Source organism: Thunnus maccoyii, chromosome 4 (assembly GCF_910596095.1).
Source record: "Thunnus maccoyii chromosome 4, fThuMac1.1, whole genome shotgun sequence".
Taxonomy (NCBI): Eukaryota; Metazoa; Chordata; class Actinopteri; order Scombriformes; family Scombridae; genus Thunnus; species Thunnus maccoyii.
Window position 1 is genome coordinate 4,261,780 of NC_056536.1, and position 27,039 is coordinate 4,288,818.

The window sequence follows — 27,039 nt, forward strand, 5'->3', positions numbered from 1 at the left end:
CTTCCGACCACTCAAAGCGCTTTTTACACTATGAATCACATTCACCCATTCACACACATTCATACGCTGAATGGGTACAGGGGCTACCATGCAAGGTCCCAACCTGCCCATCAGAGGAAGCTAACCATTCACACACATTCATACACTGATGGCACAGCCATCAGGAGCAATTTGGGGTTAAGTGTCTTGCCCAAGGACACATCGGCATGTGGACTGGAGGAGCCGGGAATCGAACCCTCGATCTTCCGATTAGTGGACGACCCGCTCTACCTCCTGAGCCACAGCCAAGGTGAAACAGGTTACATTAGAGTTATGGCTGAAATGATGACTATTATGTTATCTATAGATGGATGTCCCCCCACTTCAAAACTCATCCCAATGCCACTGATAAAACGCCTTTTCTTAACAGAGATTGGGGTGTTTGGATTTGGGTTGCGGCAGATGGCAGCAATTTGAGATGGAACAAAGCCCGCAGACGGCCCAAAACAGTAGTCGAATGCGCCACATCTGCCCACAAAACAATGTTCTTCGCCAGCCTTCTGCTATCAAAACCCGACAAAAAAACTTTATTTCTCAGACTCGAAGGAGAAATAATTGAGGAAAGAATTTTAACCCACATGACCTGGTCAAAGTTTGATTGAAATGTGTACTGTCAGGTGTATAGAGACAATAAATAACTGCAGCTGGACACAGAAAAACACTCATATATTTGAATAGAGAGTGTGAGCGAACTGCTAGGTGCTTGGGCCCTAATAAAGGAAAAACTGCAGTACAGAGCTACAAATTATAGTTTTGATTTTATTTTTCTACAGCACTTTATCACTAAACTGTCACCCTCACTCCATTTTTTCCTTTCCCCTCATGGGTCATCCCCACTACGAATTATATGTATATAAGACCTATAATTATTGTAAAATAAATGATAACAACACCAAACTTCATAAAAAAAGTTTGCATATAATGTACTGTATGTATATAGACCTTTCTGCTGCTTCTCTCTCCCTCTCAGTTGGAGAGGAGAATTCTTTAGTACAATTCTTTATCTCCTCATAAATCCAATGACTTTGGCCAAATCTTACATTAAAATCATATTTTTTAGTAGGAAATTTCATGGCGAATCCATTGATACAGGTTTGAAAGTGGTCAGACTTATAGATTAGATGTCAGAAGCCTATGTTTGACACAAAGTCCATGCCTCCCCCATTGTTTTACAGTGTAAGGGGTACATTTGATGTGATGTGACACTGCAACTTTCAGGGCTTATAAAATCCAAAGCGTTGGAGTTATTACAAAAGTTTTTTTCAGCACAGTGTCATAAGTCATCTCTTAAAGTTTGAAGCCGATACCATAAACTCCCTTAGAGGAGATAGCGTTTGTTTGGAGCCAAAAATTGAGGCAAAGTTTGAAAGGCTAATTGCGGACTTCCTGTTGGATTTAGGTCAGGGGTGTCAGCATATGATTTGTAGGTCTTGATGAGGCGAATAAGTCGGTTTTGGTTTGATCTCTCTACGACATTCCTACGGGCCGTGGCAGCCATTTTAGTTACTTAGGTGGAACTAGAGAGCACATTTTGGCACTTTGGGGGTTAATTTTTACATTTTATCAAATATTTCACCACACCTGATGTGCATGCCTAATTTGGTGAGTCTTTGAGCATGTTTAGGGGGTCAAATTTAGGGTTTAAGTGGCAGAATAATAAAGAAAGAAACAAACACATGAAATACAAGCGGGCCTTCATGCTTTGGGCTCAGGCCCTAAAAACAATAAATTAAAAGAATAAAAGGAATGGGTAAGTATTATGTCGTAGCTTTAGCTGGTGTCTTCACCATGGTAATGGTCGCTGAGGATCATGGGTAGGCTAATGTAGCTGCTTCTGCTATTGTCCTGACAAAACTGACAAAAGAACTTGTGATTTCTCAGAATTGAAGGCGTAATAACTAAAACCAATGGCCATAACACTAAATCATTGTATTGCCAAGTTATCAAGGACACTTCCATTTTTTGTGTGGAGAATTGTTGAGGACATCATTCAAATTGGCAGTGAGGAAAATATTTCCTGGCAGCGGGTCATCCAGTCCACCAATGGGACTGATAAAGAAATAAAAACAAGGATAAAATCCCGTGATTAAATGTTGAGTACTATAGTGGTTATAGTTTAAAAATGAATTAAAACTGAGTCCAGAAAAAACGTGCTGTATTGAAATACTTTAGTTTAAAAGTTGTGCTGAGTAGCAAAAAAAAAAGAAAATTTGTGTCCATTGACACGAATCAGTAGATTAAATTTCATAGCTATTTCATGAATTGCCATGAGACTGGGTTAGGAGATGACACCTGCCATTCCTGGTTTCCCATGTGTCCCTTTCCCCTGCTGCTGGCCTGGTGGAGGTGCTGAGCGGCTGAGGCTTTGAGCTGCCTGAAGGTCACAGTCTGGATATATGGATGGATGTCAGGGCCAGTGCAGCAGACGGTCAGCGAGTTCAGCCCCATATGTATGTGAGTGTGTGTGGGTAAGTGAGAAACAGAGGAGGAGATTATGGGGAAAGGGGTAGGGAGACAGACATGAACAGAGGCGAAGGAGAAAGAGAGCGGGAGCGCATCTTTCTATCATGCCACATTATGTGAGAGTACTGTATCGCCTCTCTCTCTTTCTCTGCCTGTCTCTGTCTTTGGTTCGCTCTCCAGGATAGATAGAGGGCATTCATTATCTGCTGGCCTGCTGGGACTTCCCTCCTTCTCCCCTCTTTAGGATGCATCCAGCAGTTTAAACCAGGCCAATCAGAGCAGTGGGGGAGGATAGGTTAGAGGAGGAGGAGGAGGAGGAGGAGGAGGAAAGCAAAAGGGGGAGGAGGTGTGTGTGTGCATTTAACCTGTCATCCAGTCCATCCCCTATAACCATGGCAATCCAATCACATGATTGGATGGCATAGTAGCAGACTCTATTGAGGGTAGGTTTCTGCCTCTGTTCAACATGGACGCATTGCAGAAGTGAGCAGGAACATCCCAGCCAGTTTATGGGCAGTTCATGGAGTACTTTAGCTTTTTTCAAACTATAGTGAGTTCAAGGCTTGTTGTCTTCTTCTTACCTCTGAGATAATTATTTCAGGATCTTCTGGTGATGACATAGCATATGATTCACATAATTTTCATACTCATTAAGTGAGCCCTCTGTGCCATGAATGCAAGCTTCTGAATTTGTTGCTTCCCCACTCTTTTACCTAGCTTTTGTCTTTCAAGAGGTACTCAGTGATGTAGTATTACACTTTCATAAAGTAGGGGGATTTAAAAATGACAGATTTTAAATAGAATAGTCAAAATCAAAGCAAAAGAGGCCAAGATATCCTGACTTGTAGTCCATAGTATGGGTCAAGCTCTAAAAAGGTTGTATCCTATGTTTCCCATAATGCATCTTGATAGCAACTTTCAGTAGATGCTCCTTGCCTGCTAAATGCCAACTTTCAAATTCCCACTCTTTCTGAATACTTGCTGAGACTTATGTGAAAAAATTCCACTCTCACAGCTGTTTAACTTAGCTTTGCATAAAGATGAAACAGGGGAACGGTCAGCTAGCCTGTGCTCCATCCAAAGTTAATAAAATCCACCTCCCAGCACCTCTAAAGCTCACTTATCTTATGCTATGTTATGTTTAATCCATGTTTCACTAGGGCTTGTGCATGGGAATATTTCTTGGCTGGTTGCAGGGACTTCTTGAAGTCTTGTGTCCACTTTGAGATTGTTAGGCAACTTCAGGAAGTCACTGTGCCCAGCCACAAAATAGTTGGTGGACATACAAGAGACAGATTGAAAAATGAGTGTTCAAAATTGGTACAGTAGAGTCCAAGATGCCCTGACTTTTAGTACCCATTACAGGTCAAGCTCCAAAACTTCCTGTAATGCAACTCCATAGCTTCTTTTTTTATACCAGCTCTGCTTGTTCTATTTTAATTCAATTCAATTGTATTCATATAGCACCAAATCATAACAAAAATTATCTCAGGGTACATATCATAGGGACATATAGTTGCACATATCCTTCAAACTCCACACTAACACTGGCCTTCAGTTACAAATTTGATGTATCACGCCCAGTCTAGGATAACCCAGATGACATCACTGTGACATCATCACAGTTATTCTCTCAGAGTTGGCAAAGCTCACTCAGAGCCACAGAAGAAATGACACCTGTTTTCACAGGCTGAGCAATACTGATGACCAATAAACTGAACTTTATGTGTGAAATCATAGGAGTGCAACTTTAATTTGACATGACAATTTGATATTTATTTTGTATTTTTTTCTGTTAAAGATCCCCTCCACACATATGTTAAGACAAACAAAAATACACTACTTGGAACAAGAATGTGATATGGTTTTCTCCAAAAATGACCACATTAAAATACTTAAAATCACATCTACTCCTTCTCCTTCTTTAAAAATTCCAGAATCTATAAATATGTAAATATATTTCATATTCAGAAGTTTAAATGTTGGACACAAGATGTCTCTTACTTCACTGAAAGTCAGTTCTCGGTGTATTTACACAAAAGGCTTCAGGTATCCACATCAAACTTGTATAAGTTGAATATTGGAACAGTACGGGATTCCAAACTATTTGTGATGTCACAAATCCTGCTAGTAATTAAAAACGAAATTACACAAGCTATCAAATATGATTTCCTCCTGCTTTGCCAGAGATTGACATATGTGTCTTGATTAAAAATGTATATGGCAACATAAAAATAAAGTACCTTTCAGTTTATTAGTGTGAATGCTTCTCACTCTTTATTCTTATTCCCTCTTCCGTATGTTTTTTGGCCCTTTAAAGTTCCTTTTAGATCTAAAGATTGTGAGTTCAAACTCTGCCTTGGGCAGAACTCAGTAGAGTTGAAGGTGGAAAAATGTAGATCTACACAGCTGTTGTCAATCTGCTGATTAAGACTGCAAAACACAGTCCTTGTGATAAAACTTCTCTCTTTCTCTGTTTTAAACTGTTAGTCACCTTGAACCTTCAGGTTTCATTTACAATTCAAAATTACCTTCATCTCAGAAACACACACACACACAAAAAACAACATATACAAAAACATCACATATTGGCGTACACACATAATAGTCAAGGGAACTTTGTCTTAAAATTACAACCCATATATTTCATACAATTTAAAGTCTAAGGAAAAAAAACCTGACCAGGCAAGCAGTGTGACAAATTAGCTCAGTGCATAGCATGTCTGTCTAACAAACATGAGGGTATAGGCTCAATTCCACCCCTTGCTGATTTTAATCTTGGTAGATTTTTCAATAGTGTTCAGCTTCCAGTAATGCAATCTAAATCAGCTTTCAGCAATCACACGCAATTTCCACAGATATTGCATTTTCTAGTTATTGTGTGATTGCTGAAAGCAATCACACTTTGTTCTTCTCACTTTTTATTCTTATTCCATCTTCCATACGTTTTTTGGCCCCTTTCAACTGCTGCATACTTTGTGCTATGACAACCATTCAACCTATCAATCTGTGCAGCTCATTCAGCAAATGTGTGCTTGTATTTTTCTGAAATGTAACATGTTTCAGCGATTTTATGTAATTTTTTAAAACATTAAAATTCATAATGGCAGTCTATGGGACGAACCGTCCAACTGAGTTGGAGCTTTTGTCACTTTGACACTCAACTGATCGGACGTCCCTTATACCACAGACACCTTTCAAACTATAAAATGATCACAAAACTTTGAATTTTCAAAGTTATCAGATTGTTTAGTGATATCTTTTATAGTTTTTCAGCAATTTAAGCCAAAAGTCAGGGGTTTTACAAACGTTGTCAGGTCTCACCAGTGTGTCATGTGATCGGGCACAGTGGAGAGCACAGATATTTCTAGGCCAGAAAAGATTTTTTAAACAGCTCTCACTTCCACATTTTTAACTCCTTGAGCACATATCTTGCCTCAGTATGTTGCCACAAGTAAATATAATAAATTTCACATAGGACTTACAGTTTTTGAGATCTAAACCTTAATTGATAGGGAGTCCCTGTCACACTCTCATTGACTGCAATACAGTCTGCAGGATGTGTGTCTCCTCTCACTCCACTTCCTCTAACTTACAGATTCTCTCTTCCTTCAAACACTTTTTAAACGTATCATTCATTCTCATGTTAAGCTAGTCTTGCTCTCACTAATGATGTACAAATCTCTGGGCTTCAAGCTCTAGATTGAGACAAATACATTTTCCTCATCAAAATGGAGATTTTTTCATCTCACTTTTTTGAATGATCAGCTTCACCTTAGATGACAAGGTTGTGTGTTCGATACCCACTCACTGCAATGCTCCACATAATATTGCTCTCATGTACAAAGTTGCTTTACATCTTTATCATGTACCATGATTCAATTCGGCTCTAGTTTGCTTTAACATTATTACGTGAGATTTTGATTGATATGTATGTTAAAGACATGTTTTCCTATGCTACATAGCATGTCTCAGTGGTCCAGTGTTTTAGGATCATGTCACTTGTGAGCTCCTTTTAGATCAAAAAATTGTGAGTTCAAACCCTGCATAGGGCAGAACTCCGTAGAGTTGAAGGTGAAAAAATGCAGAGTTTATAGTGAACCTGGGTACAAATAGTTTGTCTAGTTGTCTCAAATTACTTATTATGGTCTCAAAGTTTCAGATTTTGAGCTTTTCAAATGATCAGTAAGTGTGTGCTCGTAAATCATTCTCCGAACCTGTCAAAAACTCTGCTGAAGAAATGCAACTTTGTAAGCCTGTAAAAATTATTTGTGGTCATAAAAAAATGTCTAAATGAAATGGTGTGCATAAATTATATCAACAAGGAAGTTTGACAAGTACTGACAATACGAGGTAGGGCTGAAACAAATAGTCACGTAATCGATTAGTTGATTGACAGAAAATCATTTGGCAATATTTGATTCAATATTATATCAATTAATTGTTTGAATTATTTTCAAAGCAGAAATGCCTAAAACTTGCAGATTGTAGCTTCTCCAGTTTGAAGATTTGATGTTTTTTTTTTAATTTTTTCCCAGTTTTCATATAATAAACACATTATTTGGGGGTTTTAGTTGGACAAAATAAAACATTCAAAATTGTCACTTTGGACTCTTACAAAAGGGAGATGGACATTTTTAGCTGATTTCTGACACCATACACACTGAACCGTACAGACTGAACAGACTGTGCTGTATATTTTTTTGTCCTTTGTCAAACAAATGCTTGCTGATTTGTGTGTAATGATACTGGATGGGCTGTAACTGACATTTCTTTGCTCCCTGCATTCTGGCTGCTTTGTGGTTGAATGTGCATTTACCTGCAAACCAAAAGTAACACACACACACACACACACAACTCTTAACAAACTTTATTTGTGGCTGAGCTTGAATTCAACCTTGATTAACACATAACTTTTGGTCCCATGATGCTGATAGTATTAAACAGTAGTAATCCAATAAAATAATGCAGAGACTACAATATAGATACTTGATTTCATGTATTAAAGCATACAAAGTATACAGAGAGCTGAGATGGAGCAGTATTTTGCCCTCTATGTTGTTGTGGGTGTTTTGTACTTTTGTTAGCTTTAACAGTCTAATCACACATACACACAGAAGACAATAACATATTGTTTCCTCTCTTAGATAAAGAGATACTGATAGATATCTGCGCTTTTGGTGGTAAGTATGGATATAATGTAACTGTAATTAACAATAGACCACATAACTTGACTGTGTATAATTGTTTAGTATCTTGAACCTTTTTATTTTGTTAAGATTCACACATGATTTATTTATTTTGTGTTTATGTGACTTTTTTTTTTATCAGTGTTGGTGACACCGGGGTGACTCAACAGTAAGTTCACACACATGGATGGAAAGTTAGTGATTACAGACATTTCTCATACACACATACTGAGGTGATACTGAAACTAGGGTTGAGCTGATGGGCGATGCTATTGTCTATAGCTGATGGCTGACAGTCATCGACCGCTGAGCTGCTACCATCGTAACATCATCATTTTAACCCCCCCATCTTTTGCTTGGATTACATTATTCTTATTGGCTTTTTACTCACAAAGCTTTTATTGGACTCACAGTAATGGAACGAGTATAGTTAGTTGTCTTCAAGTCAACCGGGTTCACTGTCTCTCCTCTGCTCCGCTCAGGGAACATGCACACACACACACACACACACACACACATGCATGGAGCGCTCAGGCCCGCCTGCAGTGAAACAGAGGAGAACTGAAACTTAGCACGACCTTAAATGACAGCAAAATGCAGTAGACACTCACTCTGAGCTGAAATGAAACAAGTACACATAAATTAGGTAAATAACATAAATAAACAGTGTCTACTGTGCTTTGCTGTCATTTATGGTCGTGCTGAGTTTCTCTCCTTCTCTGTTTCACTGCAGGCACGGCTGAGCACTCTGTGCATGTGTGAGTGTCCTCTGAGCGGAGCAGAGGAGAGATGGTGAACAAGGTGAAGTACTCAAGTTGACGACAAATACACTTATTACGTTACTGTAAGTCCAATAAAAGCTTTCAACCCCCCACCCCCCCATATCATTGTCCATTGCTATGTTTCACTGTGGGCATTGTCATATGTCAGTTCTGTAGACATCGCCCAACCCTAAGTGAAACATCATTCTAAACAGCCCCACACACAAATTTCACAACACCAGTGTTTTTCACATAAATCTGGCAACAACTGGAGCTGTGATATTAATTGGGGTATATGGAGGTGATCATTCTTTAAGGTTATGTCCATGTGAAGATATTAAGTGACATTTCAAGTAGAAGTTGCTTAATTGAATTTCTTCTATTGCAACAGCTGTCTAATGAATGTTTTCAATTTCTCTTACAGTTATTCTGCTGTCCAGAAACTCTCTGGTCCTCTCTATCAAAGCGCAGTCTGGCATGTTAGTCTGAGTGGTTTATTTGTTTGACATTTAGACAAGTGATGGAAAAAAGTTGAATGTATAAGTAAAAACAATATATATATATATATATATATATATATATATATATATATATATATATATATACACACACACACACACACACACACACACACACACACATATATATACATATATACATACACATACATTTCTGATAAGTGTTTTTTGTTTTGTTTTGTTTTTGTTTTGTTTTGTTTTTGTTTTAGAGCCTTGGTTCTTCCAGTGTTGAAAAGTGAGTATTCCTGATTGGACCACACACAACCACTGCACAGCAGGGTCTTGGTAATACCAACTAATTTAGTAGAATTAATGTTAAAAATTAAAATAACCAAAAGCATATGCAACCAATAAGGTTACAGGAGGGAGAAGTCCTCTGAAAACAGTTTAAATACTTTTATCCATAGTGCGTGTTGAATAATTGCTTCCTCGACAGTTTTTTAATTCAATAATCAGAGACTTTTGATCTGTTGGAAATATTTTATGTGCAGTCACTTTAAATTGTCATGTAATACATAATGTTGAGTATGCTGAAGAAAATTCACTCAAGTCCTTGTTCAAAGTTTGCTGTGGTGGAAGTGGTTTAATAGCATTCCGGAAATGCGGTGACCTTACTGACACAGAGCCAGTCTGATACAGTAGACTGACCCAGAGCAGAAGAAATGGAACGATTTTATACAATAAGGATCAAAGCAGTGACCAACAAATGGTGAACAAAAGATAGGAAGGGAGGGCATTTGCATACAAGATCAAAGCAAATCAGGGGGGCAAAACAGGAGGGGTCAAATCAGCAGGGGTCAGGAGGAAGGAAAGAGGATTGTCCCAGATGTCACTTGATTGTCAAGTCTCTACCAAAATGTGTATTCTTCTTCAAGTAGCATTCACAGTACATGTAGTACTCAGACACTGTGGAATCCAGTATGTTAAAGATGATTATGTCAAAATTTCACATTCACATGTATCTGTGGGCAGTGATTGGTAAGTTATTCAAAAAAGTAATCAAGTAAAGTTAGTCATTACATGGGCATGATGAAGATGATTTAATGGAACAGACAAGTAGGAGACATGCAGTGTAACAGCAGGAAATTGAACTGTGTTTTCTGTGTTTTTGTTGTAGTACCGGGTTAGAGGGCATGCTTTTAGCAACATCAAATAAGAAGTCAAAAACCTAATTATTTAGAATTTTATTTGGTCAATACTAACAGAGTGATAGTACAAGCAGTACTATATAGGCTAGTTAAGCCTCAGGCTAGTTAAGGCTAGCGTTAGCAGTTAGAGCAACTTCCAAAGCACCCCTGCCAACTACTCCCAGTTACAGGCAGACCTAATTCAGATGAATGACACTAACACTGGCAACAAGGTAAAAAATTCCCACTCAACAGCACTTCAGTGACAAATTCATTCTCCTCGACTTGCATCCCTTACATCAGCACTGTTGTGAATTAAAAAAACTGTGTTTTGTCCTCTTCTACGAGCAATGGCCACACTGTATTCTACAATACTTACTGATCAACAGACTTCTTGTGCCCATTTCTTTGAAGCACTTTTTCCCATTGACCCGATAAGCGGGCCCTCCGCCTGACTCCAGAGCTTGTTAATGGAGGTTGCCTCCTTTTCATCTTGTCTCTAAAAAAGATTATTTATGACAAAAAAGAACCAATAGTGACTAATAGTAAAAATATTTGTTGACATTCACCAACATACTGAATCTGTTATCACCTCCAGAATTACAGTATTGTCTACAGACCAACATGATTATGCTAAAAAAATATTTTACTGTAAGGTCCCCTACAACAAGCTTTTGAAAATGAACTGAAGATTCAAATAAGTGATCAAAAAAAATATGGAAAAAGTAAAAAAGCTCTACAATATACAACCAATATTTAATTTATAGACCTCTAGAAAACACTATTTGTGCTTTGCCGAATAATGTATTTTTATTTACATTACACACCCCTACACCCTATCCCAAGGCTAACTCAGAACTAAGACCCATGGTAACAGACCAGTGTTTCCATGGTAACAATCAGTGACAACTTCTGACCAGTGGCACCACATGACAAAAAAGAGGAAAATATGTGTCATAAATTTTGGTTTGTTAACATTTTTGTGAAGTGACCAATGAGGAGGGAAAGAGTTTTTAGAGAGTTTAGTAACCTGTTGGAAATATACAGCAGTGTGGACATCATCAGTCATTTTCATTTGAAAACTATCCTGAGTCTGGCGAGTTGGAAGAGGTTCTGATCCCTGCCACAGCAGCTCACCTCTGCTATGGATTTACACCGCCTTGAGAATTTATGCTACTGTAACTTTTTTGTATTGTTGCAATCTTCACAGAATTTTCACAGTCAATTGTCCTTGTAACTTTAAATTCTTCCAGAAGACAAATATTTTCTACTGGAGTGAACAGAGCTGAGTGGTTTGACAGGGTTGCTCAATAATCAGTCATGTTATTTAGTTTCAAAAAAGTCTAAATTTACCCAGATTCAATAGCAAATTAGTCCATCTTAAAACAATTAAGAACTAAACAGCTTTGTGCAACATATGAATTTAGAAGTCTATCTGAAGTGTGACTATTAGTTTGCTCTAAGCCATAGTCAAACTATTTGTTTGTGAAACCAACCCCAAATGGTTGTATGTGCAAAGCCAGCAGAAACAAGACAAAAAGTGGGGCAAATTAAAAAGAACAAGCTACCTCTACCAGCTATCTCAGTGTACTAATATATCATGAACCTCATCACAGTTTTACATAACTTAATCTGTAAAATTGCACTAACCCCTGACAGACATGTGACAGAAAACACTTGGTAATAAAAAGCTTAGCCTAAATATGAAATTTGTTATTTGTTACCAACTCCATTCAAATTTCAAAATACTCATTATTGCACACTATTTAACTCTACTTGAGCTCATAAAGATGACGTGTAGTTTGTGAATTATATAATGTATTAATGTCCATGGAGGCCCATTCAGTCCCATTTTATTTATAACAGCACCTGTATACAGTACAAACTCCATTCAAATTTCAAAATGCTCAGTATTGCACACCGATCAACTGTACTTAAGCTTAAAATGTCATGTACTGTAAGTTTATGAGTAACATAATGCATTTACACTGTGTTCACATCAGAATCGCCACACGCAGGTTACTGCTGTGAAACCAGTGGCCATGAAGTTTAATTTTTGTTCAGTCTGTGCCAGAGCAATTCAACACAACACCACGAACAAATTGACTAACGTTACAAGTACAGAGGTGAGTGAACCTCTCTCTTAGCTAGTCACAACAACTAAATGAACAACCAAATACAATATGCTTTTCAGTGGTAATACATATTGCAGCACATTACACAACTTATTACACAGCGATCATACAATGAATTACAGCTAACTTAAGATGAAATTTTTAACTTCTTTACGTTACTTATCCAATAAGATTACAAAACTTTAACTAACTTATAGCCTGGATTTGAAAATTACTGTAATGATGGGGAAATCAAAGCAGGAAAAAAAAAAAAAAAAACTTACCCTACTTATCCGCGGCACTCTGGGGGAACCTGAACCTGAAATAGAGACAGGTTGCGCTGTCAAATGGTGCTGTTTCAAACTAGCATTAGCAGTTTGCCTTAAGGTTAACCGTTAGCCTATATGCTACTGGCTACATTCCTATGAGCAGCTAACGTAACGTTAACAGATAGTAAGATGCGGATGAAAAGCAAGTTGTGGGCAACATTGGTTGTAACATCACTAATAACAAACACAGAGTTGTTTATTCATTATTAATTCTAACTAACTTAGCTAGTTAAGTAAGCTAGCCTGGCTAAAAAGCTAGCCGTTGCCGATATAATATTATTAGCAAGCTTAAATGGGAAGTCAAAACCTTCTGAAATTATGTTAAGAAGCATTAAACCACTTTAAATACTGTTTTGCCACAACATTGTTCGCCTTACCGTTTATAAATAATTTTCCAGGGCTGGAAGAAAAGCCGCCAACGGTCTCCTGCTTCTCCCTGGTCCGGTCTGATACGACTGAACAAAAGGAAACGCGCTCGTTTCCACGATTCTGGCCCGTAACTACTTTGACTCTGCTGACTGATTGCGAGTCTGACTGACACGCCCACTCATCAGCCTGTATGCGGTCCGTATCTGGCACAGGGACGTAAAACCGGAGAGATTGTAACACGGATCTGCCGGTTTGGAGGCAGACCCGGTCCAGAGTCAGTTGCTATCTGATATTTGAATGGTTAACCATTCAAATATCAATATATTCAGCTCTTTAAGTACTTTTATGCAGTTTTTCGGAATCTTTCACTTCTTTCATACTTTCAGCTATTTCAACCATTCAAACATCAAAATATTCAGCTCTTTAAGTACTTTTATGCAGTTTTTTTCGCAACCTTTCACCTCTTTCATACTTTCAGCTATTTCAACCATTCAAATATCAAAATATTCAGCTCTTTAAGTACTTTTATGCAGCAATTTTTTGCGATTCATTTCAGCTGTCAGCATTCACACTCATTTTCTGCAGGAAATGCATTTTCTAGTTCTTTTTCTTCTTCCATACGTTTTTCGCAACCTTTCAACTCCTCCATAATTTCAGCTATTTCAACCATTCAAATATCAACATGTTCAGCTCTTTAAGGACATTTATGCTTGTATTCAGCTTTTTTTATACCTTTTATACTTTTTAAAATATTCAGCTTTTTCCAAAAAATTTCTGCCGTTGAAATGAATGGACGGAATGTTCAAATCCTCTTCAACCCACCCCACTTTGACATTCAACTAATTCCACATACTTTCAGCTAGAGACTTCATTTCAGCTTTAAACGGGTCACAAGACTTTCAGCTATTAAACTTGTGTTCAGCTTTTTACAGTTTTTACACAATCACATGAAGTTTTATGAAATTTTCAGCCCTTCTCAGACTTTTACATTCGTGTGTATTGCATGGAATGTTCAGACTCACAGTATCTATTTTAACCTCTATCTTTCCTTTTTTGAGCTCCTCATCAAATAGCTGCCATGTGGCTTCATCCATCTCCAGTACTTCTCCACTTTCAAGAAGTACTTCAACGATTTCCTTCCTCATGTCCATCTCTGTCACACTAATGATAAAAGCGATGACACTTGTGTCTTTTGGCTTCTGTTGAGATAAAGTAAACATACCTTGTCACTTAACCAGTGATGGAAGATGTATTCAGATCCTTTATTTAAGTAAAAGTACCAATACAGCAATGTAAAAATACTCCATTACCGGTAAAAGTCCTGCATGAAAAAATCCTACTGCAGTAAAAGTACATAAGTATTATGAGCTTGATGTAGTTAAAGTATTGCAGTAAAAGTAGTGGTTTGGTCCCTCTGACTGATATATTATTATATATGACATCATTAGATTATTAATACTGAAGCATCAGTGTTAGAGCAGCATGTTACTGTTGTAGCTGCTGGAGGTGGAGCTAGTTTCAACTACTTTATATACAGTTAGCTAGTTAGTAGTTCCCAACCTAGGGGTCCGGCCCCTCCAAAGGGTCAGCAGATAAATCCAATGGGTCTTGAAATGTTTAATGGGAGAGGAAAGAAGAAAAAACAAAGTTCTGATTCACAAATCTGTTTTCAGTTTTTGGACTTTTTCTCGAATCTTTGATTTTTGCTAAAATATTGTATCATTTGACCATTTATTGAAATGAAAGCATGTGAGAAGTTTAGAGGGAAAAATCACTATTTGGTGGAGCTGTTAACAACTCATAGACATCTGAAATGTGACCCCGACTACACACTGCTTTTTGTAAGACGTCAAAAGCCAAAAAGAGCAGCTGAAACACCTAAATCCACAGAAGAACTGTGACAACTTCCCCAAGATGCAGGAACAACCAACCTGCTAAGTACCAGAAAAACTGTGTGCAGGTGAACCGAGAACTGCTGCTGTTTTAAAGGCCAAGCTGCTCACAACAAAAATTGATTTAATTTAGGTTTCTTCTGTTTACTAAATTTTGTATGAAGTTAAATAAATAAATAAAAATAAATAATAAATAAGAACTATTAAACAGCTGCCTGCTGAGATTGCGCTTCACTAAACGCAACAGAAACGGACTGAAAAAAACATGGCACATCTCTGTGAGAGTGTCTCGGATCCAGTGTGGACTGATACATTTAATAAAATGGAAGCATATCACTTCCTTGAGAAGATACTTTCTATGTGAATCAGCCACAGCCTCTCTCTCTCCAGCTCACCAGCACTATCACATCCTAACAAGTTAAATTGTTAAATTTTTTCAAAACTTAATAAATCCGTAATTTTCCCTTGTATACATTATGGCATCTACTGTATTCTAAAGTTGTGTTTAAAAATGAAAAAACATCGGGAACAACAATGTACCTCAATCTTAGTGTAGTTGGTGGTTTGGAGCTGTAGTCCATAATCAGTGGTGCAGGCCTTCACGTGTGAGAACTGGACTCGGTCCCCAATGTTGAGGTCTGTGATGGCTGCCTCCCTCCAAAGGCTCAAGTTTACACTGACTGTGTCCTGTTAAAGATAAGGGAATACCATATTATTTTTGTAATGCCACAGTAATACCCAAGTGAAAAAAAACAACAACTTAAAAAAACTCTCAGATATGAATCTGAGATTACTTTTGAACTTCAGTTTAACAAATTAACCAATTTATCTAATGTATAGCCTACCTGCCGCAGTGCAACCCTCTTCACTGGGATTGGGTCTCTCCCTGACTGAACTTTGTTTAATGCAGAGATCTAAACAAGGCAGATTGGTGTGTTAATTACATTTTACACTTTTTAAGAAGAGAAACTACTCGTGATGTCACTCATGACATCACGCACTGAAAGTTCAGGCCTTCAAATTGTATCAAAAATCTTCAAAACGTTATGATCTTGCTTCCACATCCTACACTGTACAAGCACAATTTATACAAAAAATGTAGACAAACTTGTCGTCTCTCATCCAATGTTACTTCCATTAAAATAGGACTCACGGTTTTTGAGTAAATCGACCAAAAGCACAGAGAGTGCTCTTCAACCGTCTCATTCACTCCAATGTAATCTGAGGTGTGAAAGTCGTTGTCAAAAACTGAGATGATGGTCATATATAAATTATCACAGCTTCTTCTTTTTAAATCATACAGAAACATATACTACATCAGTGTCGCCACTGAAATCTTGGGTGGCTCATGCTGAAGAAATTTTTTCACTATGACTTTTAGTCTTTGAGTTATAGGAAGTTGTTTGTGCCTGATTTTGGTTTAGGAACTTGAATATGAAAGGTGGTGCTTCTCTCATCTCTGCCACAGGGGGCGCTGTCACCATAGCAACCTGGGTGCTGTGAAGCTATTTTTAGACCTGTTTTAAAAATAGCTTCTATTCTCTCCTTCTCCTCCTCAATTACAATTACACCACATAAGACACAATACATATAAAGCCAAGATACTTTAATCATATAATAAACACAATAAATACAGTAAATACAGTTAATAATACATAATAAAAGTTAATTAATACATTTGTACATACATTTTTATAGTGCACAATAAATAAGAATCCAATAAATATAATCAGTATAATAAATGGTATAGTGAAGGATTGGCAGGAAATAACAAACTATATTACTATATTACTATATTACATTTACACATATCACACAGTGGTATCCCCCCTTCTCTCTCAACTGCATAGTCTACGCACTGAGCTTATATAACACGTTTCCGTTTAGAAAGCATCTTATAAACATCTTAAAATACAGTTAAGGTCCTTGGATAGCTTAAGGTCCGTGTATAATGTAGACTCTTTTAAAAAGCAGCTAAAAGCCCATTTATCCATTTTAGCTGCTCTCCTTGTATATTTGATCTGGTGTCTTTGTTTTTTATTTATTCTGATTTGATTTGATTTTATTTTATTTCTTTGACTGTGAAGCACTTTGTAACTGGTATTTGTGAAAGGTGCTATATAAATGAACTTTGCTTGCTTACTTAAAAAATTATGCGGGCTGGCGGGTCCGCAATACACTGGTGGAAACCCTGGTTTGCTCGTCAGCGCACAGTTTGAAGCGCTGTCCGTGGTGCTGCAGCTCCGCCTGATCAGTCACACACAGGCGGAGCTGTGTGTTCAGCACCACTGACAGCGCTTGAAACTCTAGGCCACATTTCCTAATTGTTTGTGTGCCTGCTTGTGAATAAGTAGGTCTAACTGAACAAATAGTCGTAATGTGCAATACTAAAATATTGCCCTGTCTCCTGTATGTGCTAATGTTGCCCGACCTGGCAAACAAAATTCTGCAGGCAGAGGACACGGACCTTTCCATTGGAATGGCGCTTGTAAAATCAGCGACCCAGTGCGTCCGAAATCTCAGAACTGAGGTATTATATGCTTTCTTGGATACCCTGACACTTGCTAATCGCTATTGTCTGCGTGCACCGTGCTAACCTAGCATCTACCACCAACTCCACCCTCTCGTCCAAATACGGTGACTTGTGTCTCCAAAAATCAAACATGGCGACGGTCAAATCGCTAAACTCGAGGCCTCAAAACTGCAGGCCACAAACCACTGGGTGACATCACGGTGACCACGTCCAAATTTTTTTAGACAGTCTGGTTTGTTTTATGATCGCATCACAAATGTGGCAATGTCTCCTAACAGGAACATAATAAACCTGCTGACACAATCGAAAATTCAGGGACTCGGGCTCTCTGTTATTGGAGAACGTGTGTGGGATAATGTTAACAAGGGCCTGAACGAAGAGGTGAGCATTGTCTTACGTGTTCGACTGCCAGGCCACGAAGAAGAGGCGGTGGTCCCGGTGAAGACAGACACTGAAATACATATGCTAAGAGCAGGTAAGTCATTGCAGTGGAGTAACCTATCTAATTTAGAAGACCCCCAGAAATTCAGCAGTTACAGCCAATATTAACGTTAAAGATGGTAATATTGCGTGTATTCTGTATTTCATATGTGTTACAAATGCACGCATAAAAAACGATAGAAGTTAACTAATGTTAGCTAATGTACGTTAAGCTAACGTTACTGTGGCACAGAAATTCACGACAGATTCGGGAATTGGGGAAAGTTCAGGAATAACTAGTGATTGTTGTTGCACCACTTGCAGTTAAAACTGATAGTAGTCATAACAGCATTCTTAACAATATGTAAAACCACATTTCAAATTTGATAAACATTGGTTTTACCTTTTAAATAAATAACAACGTTAAGTGGCGGTCAGCAGACATGGTCAAGATCAAAAACCATGACACTTAACGTTAAAATTTTTATGTCAAACCAAAAGATTTACATGGAGTGCAGTGAAATAACCCCATTCCATTTTCACAAACTGAATAAGGATTTCCCCACTCAGAAACTGGGCTTTAAGGGAGTGATCCAGATGGTTAGTAATGCTCCAGATTTCTACTATGATATAGTCAGTAGACTTTGTGATTATGATAAATGTTGTGTTTACTTGGAAAAAGATTGAAATGGTGTTGGTGTGCTGCAGAAGGAAACAATCTACATTAGATTGACATATTCTGTTAACCAAAAGTACATGCAACATGTCATATAGAGGTGTCAATAATATAAAAAAAACCATTATGATTTACTTTTCAGCTTATACAGTACTAATAATTCATGCAGTGACTTTACTGTTACCACATTCAATATTTAAGTCAATTGGTACAGTTCTATAACTGTAAAACAGTAATTGAAATGCATCTTGACAGGTAGTGTACTACATTGAAATTTGTAGTCAAATAAAGCCTGGTTATATTCTCAAAACCAAGATTTTTCTCTTTTCCAAAAAATAAATGTGATGTTAATGGGGATACAGGTCTTTGCACAGACATGCCAAGGTGCACAGGCTTAAACAAAAACTTGTCAGCCTTCTCTTGTCTATCACAATACAGTTAATTTTCAATTAAAATGAAACATAACTAAAAACTGCAAGCTATTTAAATAACCCTAAAAACTTTGTGAAAATTAAGCCTACAATATTCTAAAGCCCCTTTCACGCATGCAGTCTATCCCTGAATGTTCAGAAACATTTCCTGCTTGAGGTTATGTGTGAATGGGAGCAGGGATCGATATTCAGGGAAATCTGTACCACCAATTTCCCACCTCAAGACCAAGTAACATTTCAGGGGAAATGCCGGTACGGCTGTGTTGTGAATGAAAGCAGTACCATTGCATTGACAAGGACGTTAAGGGTTACATCCCTCTGATGAAAGATGCTTTCAAGTGGGGAGAGTGAACCTATCACAACACTCCGCAGAATAGAGGAGATATTGCTATTTGTTGAATGTTTAAATATTTTTAATAAAATGTTCACAATCTTTTGTAAATTTTTATTCACATGACATTAACAGTATTGCTTTCATAAAGCCATATTGATTATTTAAAACAGATGCTGAGCCATGATCAAGCTGATTATTCAGAATCTTCAATCCGATGGAGCTTTGAATAATCGATATGGCTTTATGAAAGCAATACAGTTAGTTATATGAATAAACATTTATGAAAGAGTGTGAACATTTTATTTAAAATAATTTAACACAACACAAAAAATATCTATGTCTTCTCTATTCAAGCAGTGCCTCCCTTTTAAAGTTTGTGTGTCTGTGCTTGGTGTGGCAATATCACTGCATCATGTTCCGTTTAACATTATTATCTTATCTTTAATATCACAATCCAAACGTTAACTGTTCTTATGGAGCGCAGAGCAAAGTTTTGGTGAGCAGGCATATGGAGAATGAAGATGCAGGGTTTCAGATCCATGGAAAAGAGACAGAAGACTGGTTTGCAATTAAGGATTAAAAATTCACTCATCACTCCTACAGGGTTGCTACGGATCCTTAAATAAGTCTTAAAAGGCATTGGATTCATTCATCTAAAAATAATGGCTTAAATGGTTTTAAAATGTTTTAAATCAATCTTTCAAAAGTCTTAGAAATACAAGACATGGGAAGTATGATTTTATTTTATTTTTTCTTGATGTTGCAATTTAAAATCAAAAAATAATTGGTAACATCTTTTTTATTAAATAATTTATCGAATGCTTCTCGCATTAATGTCACTCACATCAGAATAGCAGAACCAACAACACTCTTATTTTGGCCGGGATGCTCAGAGCAGACCCAGACAGTCTACAGCATGCAAACGCTATTTATGTTGTAGTTGATTTTCAAAAAAGGCAGCGGTTGTAAACATGTTTTGATTTAATGACTAAATAATTACCTTTGCAAGATGAATGTGAAGTATATTGTCAACTTTCTACACCGTCACCCAGAAACTAATGTTAGCCTTAGCTGAGCGGAGCGACGATCAGCAGTAACAAACAAGACCCGCTGACCAACACATACTGCAGCATTAAACAACTTTAACCAACTCAGAGGTGCTCAATCTGTTTCACCTCAAAAACCCTGTGCCTGCCCAGTGTGTTGGACAACGATGTCTTTCCCCAGAGTTAGCGGTGCAACAGAGAGGCTGCTCTCCACTGTTGGAGACGTGACATTAATAATAACACAGCGGAGCACTCTTCCTCCACCTCATTTTGTTATTCTCATGCAGGCCGGAGACTGTAAGATGCTTTCAAATTAATGTATTCATTAATTAATGCAGTTAACTTTTTAGGGCTGCGGACCATTTATTGCCAGTTATGTTTCATATTTATATATATAGACTGAAAATAGTGCCCCTTTTCTGAATCGGTCACCCAAGAATCAGATTTGAATCTTGAGATTCATTATGAAGATTCATATTATGTTGTTTTATGTTATTGTTTTCATGTGTTCAACTGTAGAATGTGTTACATTTTTTTCAACATTTGAAGTTGATCATCTAATTTTTTCATTGGACCAAAAAAGTCATGTTTTATGTTACGATAAATATTTTGGCAAAATTGTCCACACCCTTAAGTAACTACGGTGTCAAATTAATAATGGCTCTCCCTGTGGTTAGCTGGCCTTAGAAATGGCTCTCCAACCCTTGTAACTGATATAATTTAATAACTTTCTTTCTCATGCCTTTTGCTTTTGGTAGTGAAATAGTGTGCTGTTTGCTGAGACATTTGAGTCTACTTGACATTACTGGAAAGGTTGTATTTAAGTGATGTTTAGATACAACTGGGCTGGCAGTAATCAGGCCAGGGCATATCTAATCAAATTTAACCCAATTATTAACTTACTAATTAACTAAGGGGGCAGTTACTTTTTCACATAGGGTTCTCTTGGTTTTCGGTACTACTTCTTCTTTAAAGAAATTAAATTATTATTTAAAGAATATTTTGTGTTTAGTCAGGTTTTCTATGTCTTATACAATATAAAACTGTATGAAACAAGTAAGTAAGTGACAAAAATGCAAAGACAGAAGAAATCAAAAAGGGGGAAAATACTCTTTTCATGCTACTTTATCTATTCAATGAACTGTTGGACATAACAATTGAAAATATCCACAAATTTGCTACTACATATGTAGCACTGTTGAGAGAAAAAAGTAATGGCAATAAATGTTAAGTTACAATAAAACACTGAAAATTTAATTATTTTTTTAATGTTTCTCCTAATAGAGAAAAAACCAAAAAGAAAAAGAACACCCTCTTCATCATCCTCATCCACATCCTCATCCTCATCCTCATCCTCATCGTCCTCTTCTACCTCTTCCTCATCCTCATCCTCGTCGTCTTCATCAAACAAGAAGAAAGACAAGAAGAAGAGAAGCAAAAAACCCAAGCAAGGATATTTTTCCAAAAGTTTTGCATAAATGCTTTTTAGGGCTGTTGAAAGAATACTATTTGTAAAATTATTTTCAAAAGTTTATCAAGAGGCTGTAGATTGTGTTGGTGTATTGGATTGAAAGATGACAAAATAAGTATTTTGTCCAATGCCCACCCTGACCTAGGAGACATGTATCAGCTGTGACTCTTATAAAAAGCTGAACCCTGTTTAGAGATAAAATGTGATAGAGGTGTAACAATTCTCTAAATCCATGGTTTGGTTCAGACCTCAATTTTAGAGCCACTGTTCGGTTCATACCTGTTTCAAGGTTTTATCAAATCAACTACAATTTGGAATATCAATAACATTAAAGAATGCTAAATTCACTTCACATAAATTAACTAAGTAAAGAAAAATAAATAATCGGATTTAACATGTTTTCCAGGATACAGTGTTCATAATTTAGCATTTTATTAGCTACAGTATAGTTGCTTGTAGCAATGTTTAATATTGTGTCGATGTAAGCCATGTCACAAATCAATACTGAGGCACTGTTGTACCAAATATTATGTGCAGTGCTGAAGCCACCTAACAAATATGGGAAAGAAGTATATTACTTATTATTTTGTGTTTGTTGTGCAGTGACTACACCTGCACATGTGATGCAGGAGACATATAAAAGTAGTCTCTCTGTGTCCCAAGCCTTGAAATGCCACAATGTCGAAAAGACTACAATGGCTCTTACAAGTATCACTGTAGGTAAAGTATGTGCATTGCATGTGAAAGTGTTACAGCTGTATTTGTGGTGCAACCATGCCTGCTTTTAAACTGTTATTCACTACTATAAATTATGTCATATCAGAATACCTTGTAGCTACTGTTTTTAATTGTGGGGGATGGGGGCATGTAATGAATATTGTTATGTAATAATTGTGTGCATGTGTGTGCAGACTTCACTATAATGTAATACAATTTAGTAACTGTGATTACAGGTGGATATAGCTTCTCAAGGAGAAGACTTTGATGTCCCCCTCTACACAGAGGGGACAACCCAGAAGGAGTTTGCCTTTCAGCTGAAACAATTTGTGGACTCCTGCCCCGAGCTCAAGGAGAAGATTAACAAACTCAAAAGATGCCATGAACTTCTCCCACTGAAGCGATGATTTAGAAGATAGAAAAATAGTTTGTGAAACTTTTTTTGTTGTTGTTGTTGTTGTTTTTGTTGTTAGTTTGTTACATTTAAGATTTTAACATAGTATCCTGTTTTGTTCTTGTTTTTTTACTATAATTAATCATTTTATAACGGCATTTTAATTTTGGACAATTTGTTTCCGTAGTTCCGTAGTTCCTTAGTTTAATTTTTATATAGTTCAATTTAATAGCATATTTATATTGTATAATAGTTGTTTTATATAGTTAAGATGTTATTAATAAAATATTTAATCATGTTCAATATTGTTTTCTGATTGTCTGTTCAAAATGTAGTTCCTGTCTGTTGTTAATGACATATTGCATGGTTTTTGAAAGGTAACCAAACCAAACATCTAGTCTTTGGTCTCATATTGTAACAGATGGGCATATGTCCTGTAATGCTTGACAGTGTGTATTATGATCATTTTTTTTTACTGGGTAATTATACAGTAAGTGAGTAAGAATAGGAGAACAGTATGAACTGAATAATCCAGCCTGCTCCCTGTTGTTACCATGTACTTATAGGGTAACTAGCCTGTACCTACAGAGTAAGGACTGGGGAACAGTGTGAATTGAATAATCCAGCCCGCTCCCTGTTGTTACCATGTACTTATAGGGTAACTAGCCTGTACCTACAGAGTAAGGACTGGGGAACAGTGTGAATTGAATAATCCAGCCCGCTCCCTGTTGTTACCATGTACTTATAGGGTAACTAGCCTGTACCTACAGAGTAAGGACTGGGGAACAGTGTGAACTGAATAATCCAGCCTGCTCCCTGTTGTTACCATGTACTTATAGGGTAACTAGCCTGTACCTACAGAGTAAGGACTGGGGAACAGTGTGAATTGAATAATCCAGCCCGCTCCCTGTTGTTACCATGTACTTATAGGGTAACTAGCCTGTACCTACAGAGTAAGGACTGGGGAACAGTGTGAACTGAATAATCCAGCCCACTACCTGTTGTTACCATGTATTTATAGGGTAACTAGCCTGTACCTACAGAGTAAGGACTGGGGAACAGTGTGAATTGAATAATCCAGCCCGCTCCCTGTTGTTACCATGTACTTATAGGGTAACTAGCCTGTACCTACAGAGTAAGGACTGGGGAACAGTGTGAACTGAATAATCCAGCCCACTCCCTGTTGTTACCATGTACTTATAGGGTAACTAGCCTGTACCTACAGAGTAAGACTGGGAGAACAGCACATACATTGTGGTTTACGTGTAATTAAAGAATAGAATCATTTTTCATAACTTCCTGCATACCTTATTGTGCAACTAAAGATATAATATGTATATTATTACATTACTGTATTATTTTTCCTTGGATGACAATACAAGCCTTCCATAGCTGTACACTGGAGAGAGGTAAGTTTGCCTGTCATGAGCTGCTGTAGTGCTGGACCAACATGGCTGCTAGGAGCTAATTTTCAAAAATATAGACCCATTTCTCGACTTGTTCTATTCAAATTCATGCAATAAAGTAGAAGACATAAGCATAATAAATCTGTTGAGTGTGGGTGAGGCTTGCCTGTCAAACACACATGCATAAAAAAATGATTGTCATAACTGCCATGAGCAAAAACATTTGATTTTAGTACACATATATACATGTAACATACTGATTCATACGAGGAAATTACACCATAAGTTCCGGGAAGTTACATGGTAAATGTCGGGAAGTTACACTTTAAAACCCCAATTGTTACTCCCTTGTTTCTCGTTGTTTTGTTTTCTTCCGCTGTACCTACATTTAAGTACCAGTAAGAACCAGAAAGTATTTTATATGTACGTATTCATACGAGGAAGTTACACCGTAAGTTCCGGGAAATTACATGGTAAGCGATGGGAAGTTATACCGTAAAACGCGGGCTGTATTATGAAGTGTTACCAACAAGTTTTTTTTCCACCAACTCAACTAACTATCCTGACACCAATGTTGTTTTCTATGGTACAGTCAGAGTGATATTAATAAGAACTAACTGTTGGTTACTTAGTTAGTATAAAACTGTTAATTTTACTGGCAGTTACAGCTGTTTATTTAGGTGAGGCAACCATGACTAATTAACATCATTAACATTACTGGCTCGGCCGTAACTGACATTTGAAGCTTTATTTGTGAGTGAGCTTGAATTAGGCTATACCTTGATTTACACATAACCTTTGGTCATAGGATGCTGATAATATTAAACAGTAGTAATCTACTAATATAATGGAGGCACTACAATATAGATACTTTACATTATGTATTCAGGCATACAGAGTATATAGAGAGCTGAGATGGAGCAGTATTTTGCCCTGAATGTTGAGGGTGGTTTGTTTTGTAGTTCTGCTAGTTTTAATTCTCTAATCACACATACACACAGAAGGCAATAACATATTGTTTTCTCTCTTAGACAGAGAGAAACTGATTGACATCTGCGCTTTGGCTGGTAAGTATGGACATAATGTAACTGAAATTAACAATACAGTGTTTCCCCTATATTCATTCAGCAGCGGCGCACCTACAAAATTATGAGTGCCGCTGCTAAAATTTCAGACGATCATTAATGTCAACGAGCTACTAATGATTTTCACTCGCACACTGTGCGAGCACAATAACACCCTACCTTATTGTGGATTTTTTTAGTCATCCTCACTCTCCTCGTTCTTCAAAGGACATCTACGTGAAAGGTACAAGAGTAGTGTCGCTCCGCTTTCCAGCTTTTTAGTAATCCAGTGCACTTGGAACTGGTCAATTAAAACTGTAAAGACTCACCAGTTACTACAGATTTCAAAATGCCTCAATTTATAGCTACTTAATAAGGTAAAAGTATTTACAGTGTAAGAACTAGTATGTTACAACAATCTAAGGCTGAGACACTAGAAAGGATAAATTGTTAATACCAATGTTATTTATATGTAAATATTTAATTTCCCACCACAGAATATACAATTTAGATATTTCCACTAATACTCCAATACACAACCAGTAGTCCAATATCAGTTATAATCTATCCTGATCCTCAACTGTTTGCACTTACCTGTCAGGCTCGGGGAAGCAGGAGTGGACTTGATGCTTTTGATTACTAAAGCAGACATAGATTTTATCTTTTGTCTGATCCTGCTACGTTAACAGTAATCTTTTTTCATTAATATTGAGTTTAATATCTTGTGTACGATTGAAGTAAAACAATAACATTAGTGGTTTTGGAGCACAACAACAATGCCAAGGAAGAGTAAGAAATCCCAAGCTGCAAGCCTGCGCTGGCAGAGGTCAAATGAGATTCACTGTGCAACAACAACTGAACAAGCAGAATGCGTTGGTCCTCAGAGCAGCAGAGAAGTCATGATGTCTGCAGTATGTCATGCACAAAGTGTAAAACAGGGAGGTCAACACGATGCATCATGTGTACCAAAGGCATCATATGCTGACATTGTAAAGCCAGGATGTAACAGTGATGATCCGTGTGTAGCAGGACCTTCTAATGTGTACCAGGTAAACCAGGGAGATCAGAGTGGTGTTTCACATGTACCAAAGTTTTCTTATGCTGACATTGTAAAGCGAGAATGTCACAGTGATGATCCGAGTGTAGCAGGACCTTCTCATGCTTACCAGGTAAATACTGGTCAATGTGATGGATCACATGTAACAAAGATCTCTCATGCTGATATTGTAAAGACAGGATGTCACAGTGATGCTTCTTGTTTAGCAGCGCCTTCTCATGCAGACAGTGTAAACTACCTGGGACATCAGCCTTCTGTAACACATGTTTGTGCATCCCGCAGCCAAGCTTCTCTTAAATACAGCCAGGAAACCAGAAATCACCAGTGCACCTGTAACTCATTAACCTTTCTTGCATTCCTTCATGAGAATGAAAACATCACCAGAGCAGACCTTGACCTTGTTTTGGATAAGGGTGATGTAATGTATAAAGAGGCCAGGAAAAGGTTTCCTAATAATATCCATTTGGCTGCTGACGAGCTTCCTGCTGAGGTTCATGCACGCAGATGCGTATATAATGTGGACATGACAGAACCTTCCAGGTACGGCACATTAGGAGGACCTTTACTGGAATCTGCACAAAGCTTCCTTGACCTAGAGGCAGGACTGAGCTGTCTGTTATCAGATGTGCAGTATGCATTGCTCATAATGACTGGGTTATGCATTGCAGTATTCAGAGCCAGATCAGGTA

The 27,039-nt window shown here is 37.5% G+C and overlaps 1 protein-coding gene across 3 annotated transcripts; it reads right to left on the reverse strand.

Moving 5' to 3' along the window:
- Positions 1 to 9,439: 9,439 nt before the first annotated feature.
- On the reverse strand, positions 9,440 to 25,537 carry LOC121895028. Of its 3 annotated transcripts, XM_042407824.1 has the most exons (5): positions 25,474 to 25,537; positions 15,647 to 15,715; positions 15,342 to 15,488; positions 12,918 to 14,108; positions 10,844 to 12,530 (listed from the first exon to the last, which is right to left on the reverse strand). In XM_042407824.1, the coding sequence occupies exons 1-4, from the start codon at positions 25,495 to 25,497 to the stop codon at positions 13,845 to 13,847; spliced, it is 504 nt and encodes a 167-aa protein (XP_042263758.1). In that variant the 5' UTR covers positions 25,498 to 25,537; the 3' UTR covers positions 10,844 to 12,530; positions 12,918 to 13,844. The 3 variants fall into 3 exon arrangements, 1 of the variants encoding a protein (XP_042263758.1); XR_006095662.1 differs by lacking the exons at positions 15,342 to 15,488; positions 15,647 to 15,715; positions 25,474 to 25,537 and adding exons at positions 9,440 to 9,876; positions 10,477 to 10,596 and having other exon boundaries at positions 12,496 to 12,530; positions 12,918 to 14,156; XR_006095661.1 differs by lacking the exons at positions 15,342 to 15,488; positions 15,647 to 15,715; positions 25,474 to 25,537 and adding an exon at positions 9,440 to 10,596 and having other exon boundaries at positions 12,496 to 12,530; positions 12,918 to 14,156.
- Between the last annotated feature and the right edge of the window lie 1,502 nt (positions 25,538 to 27,039).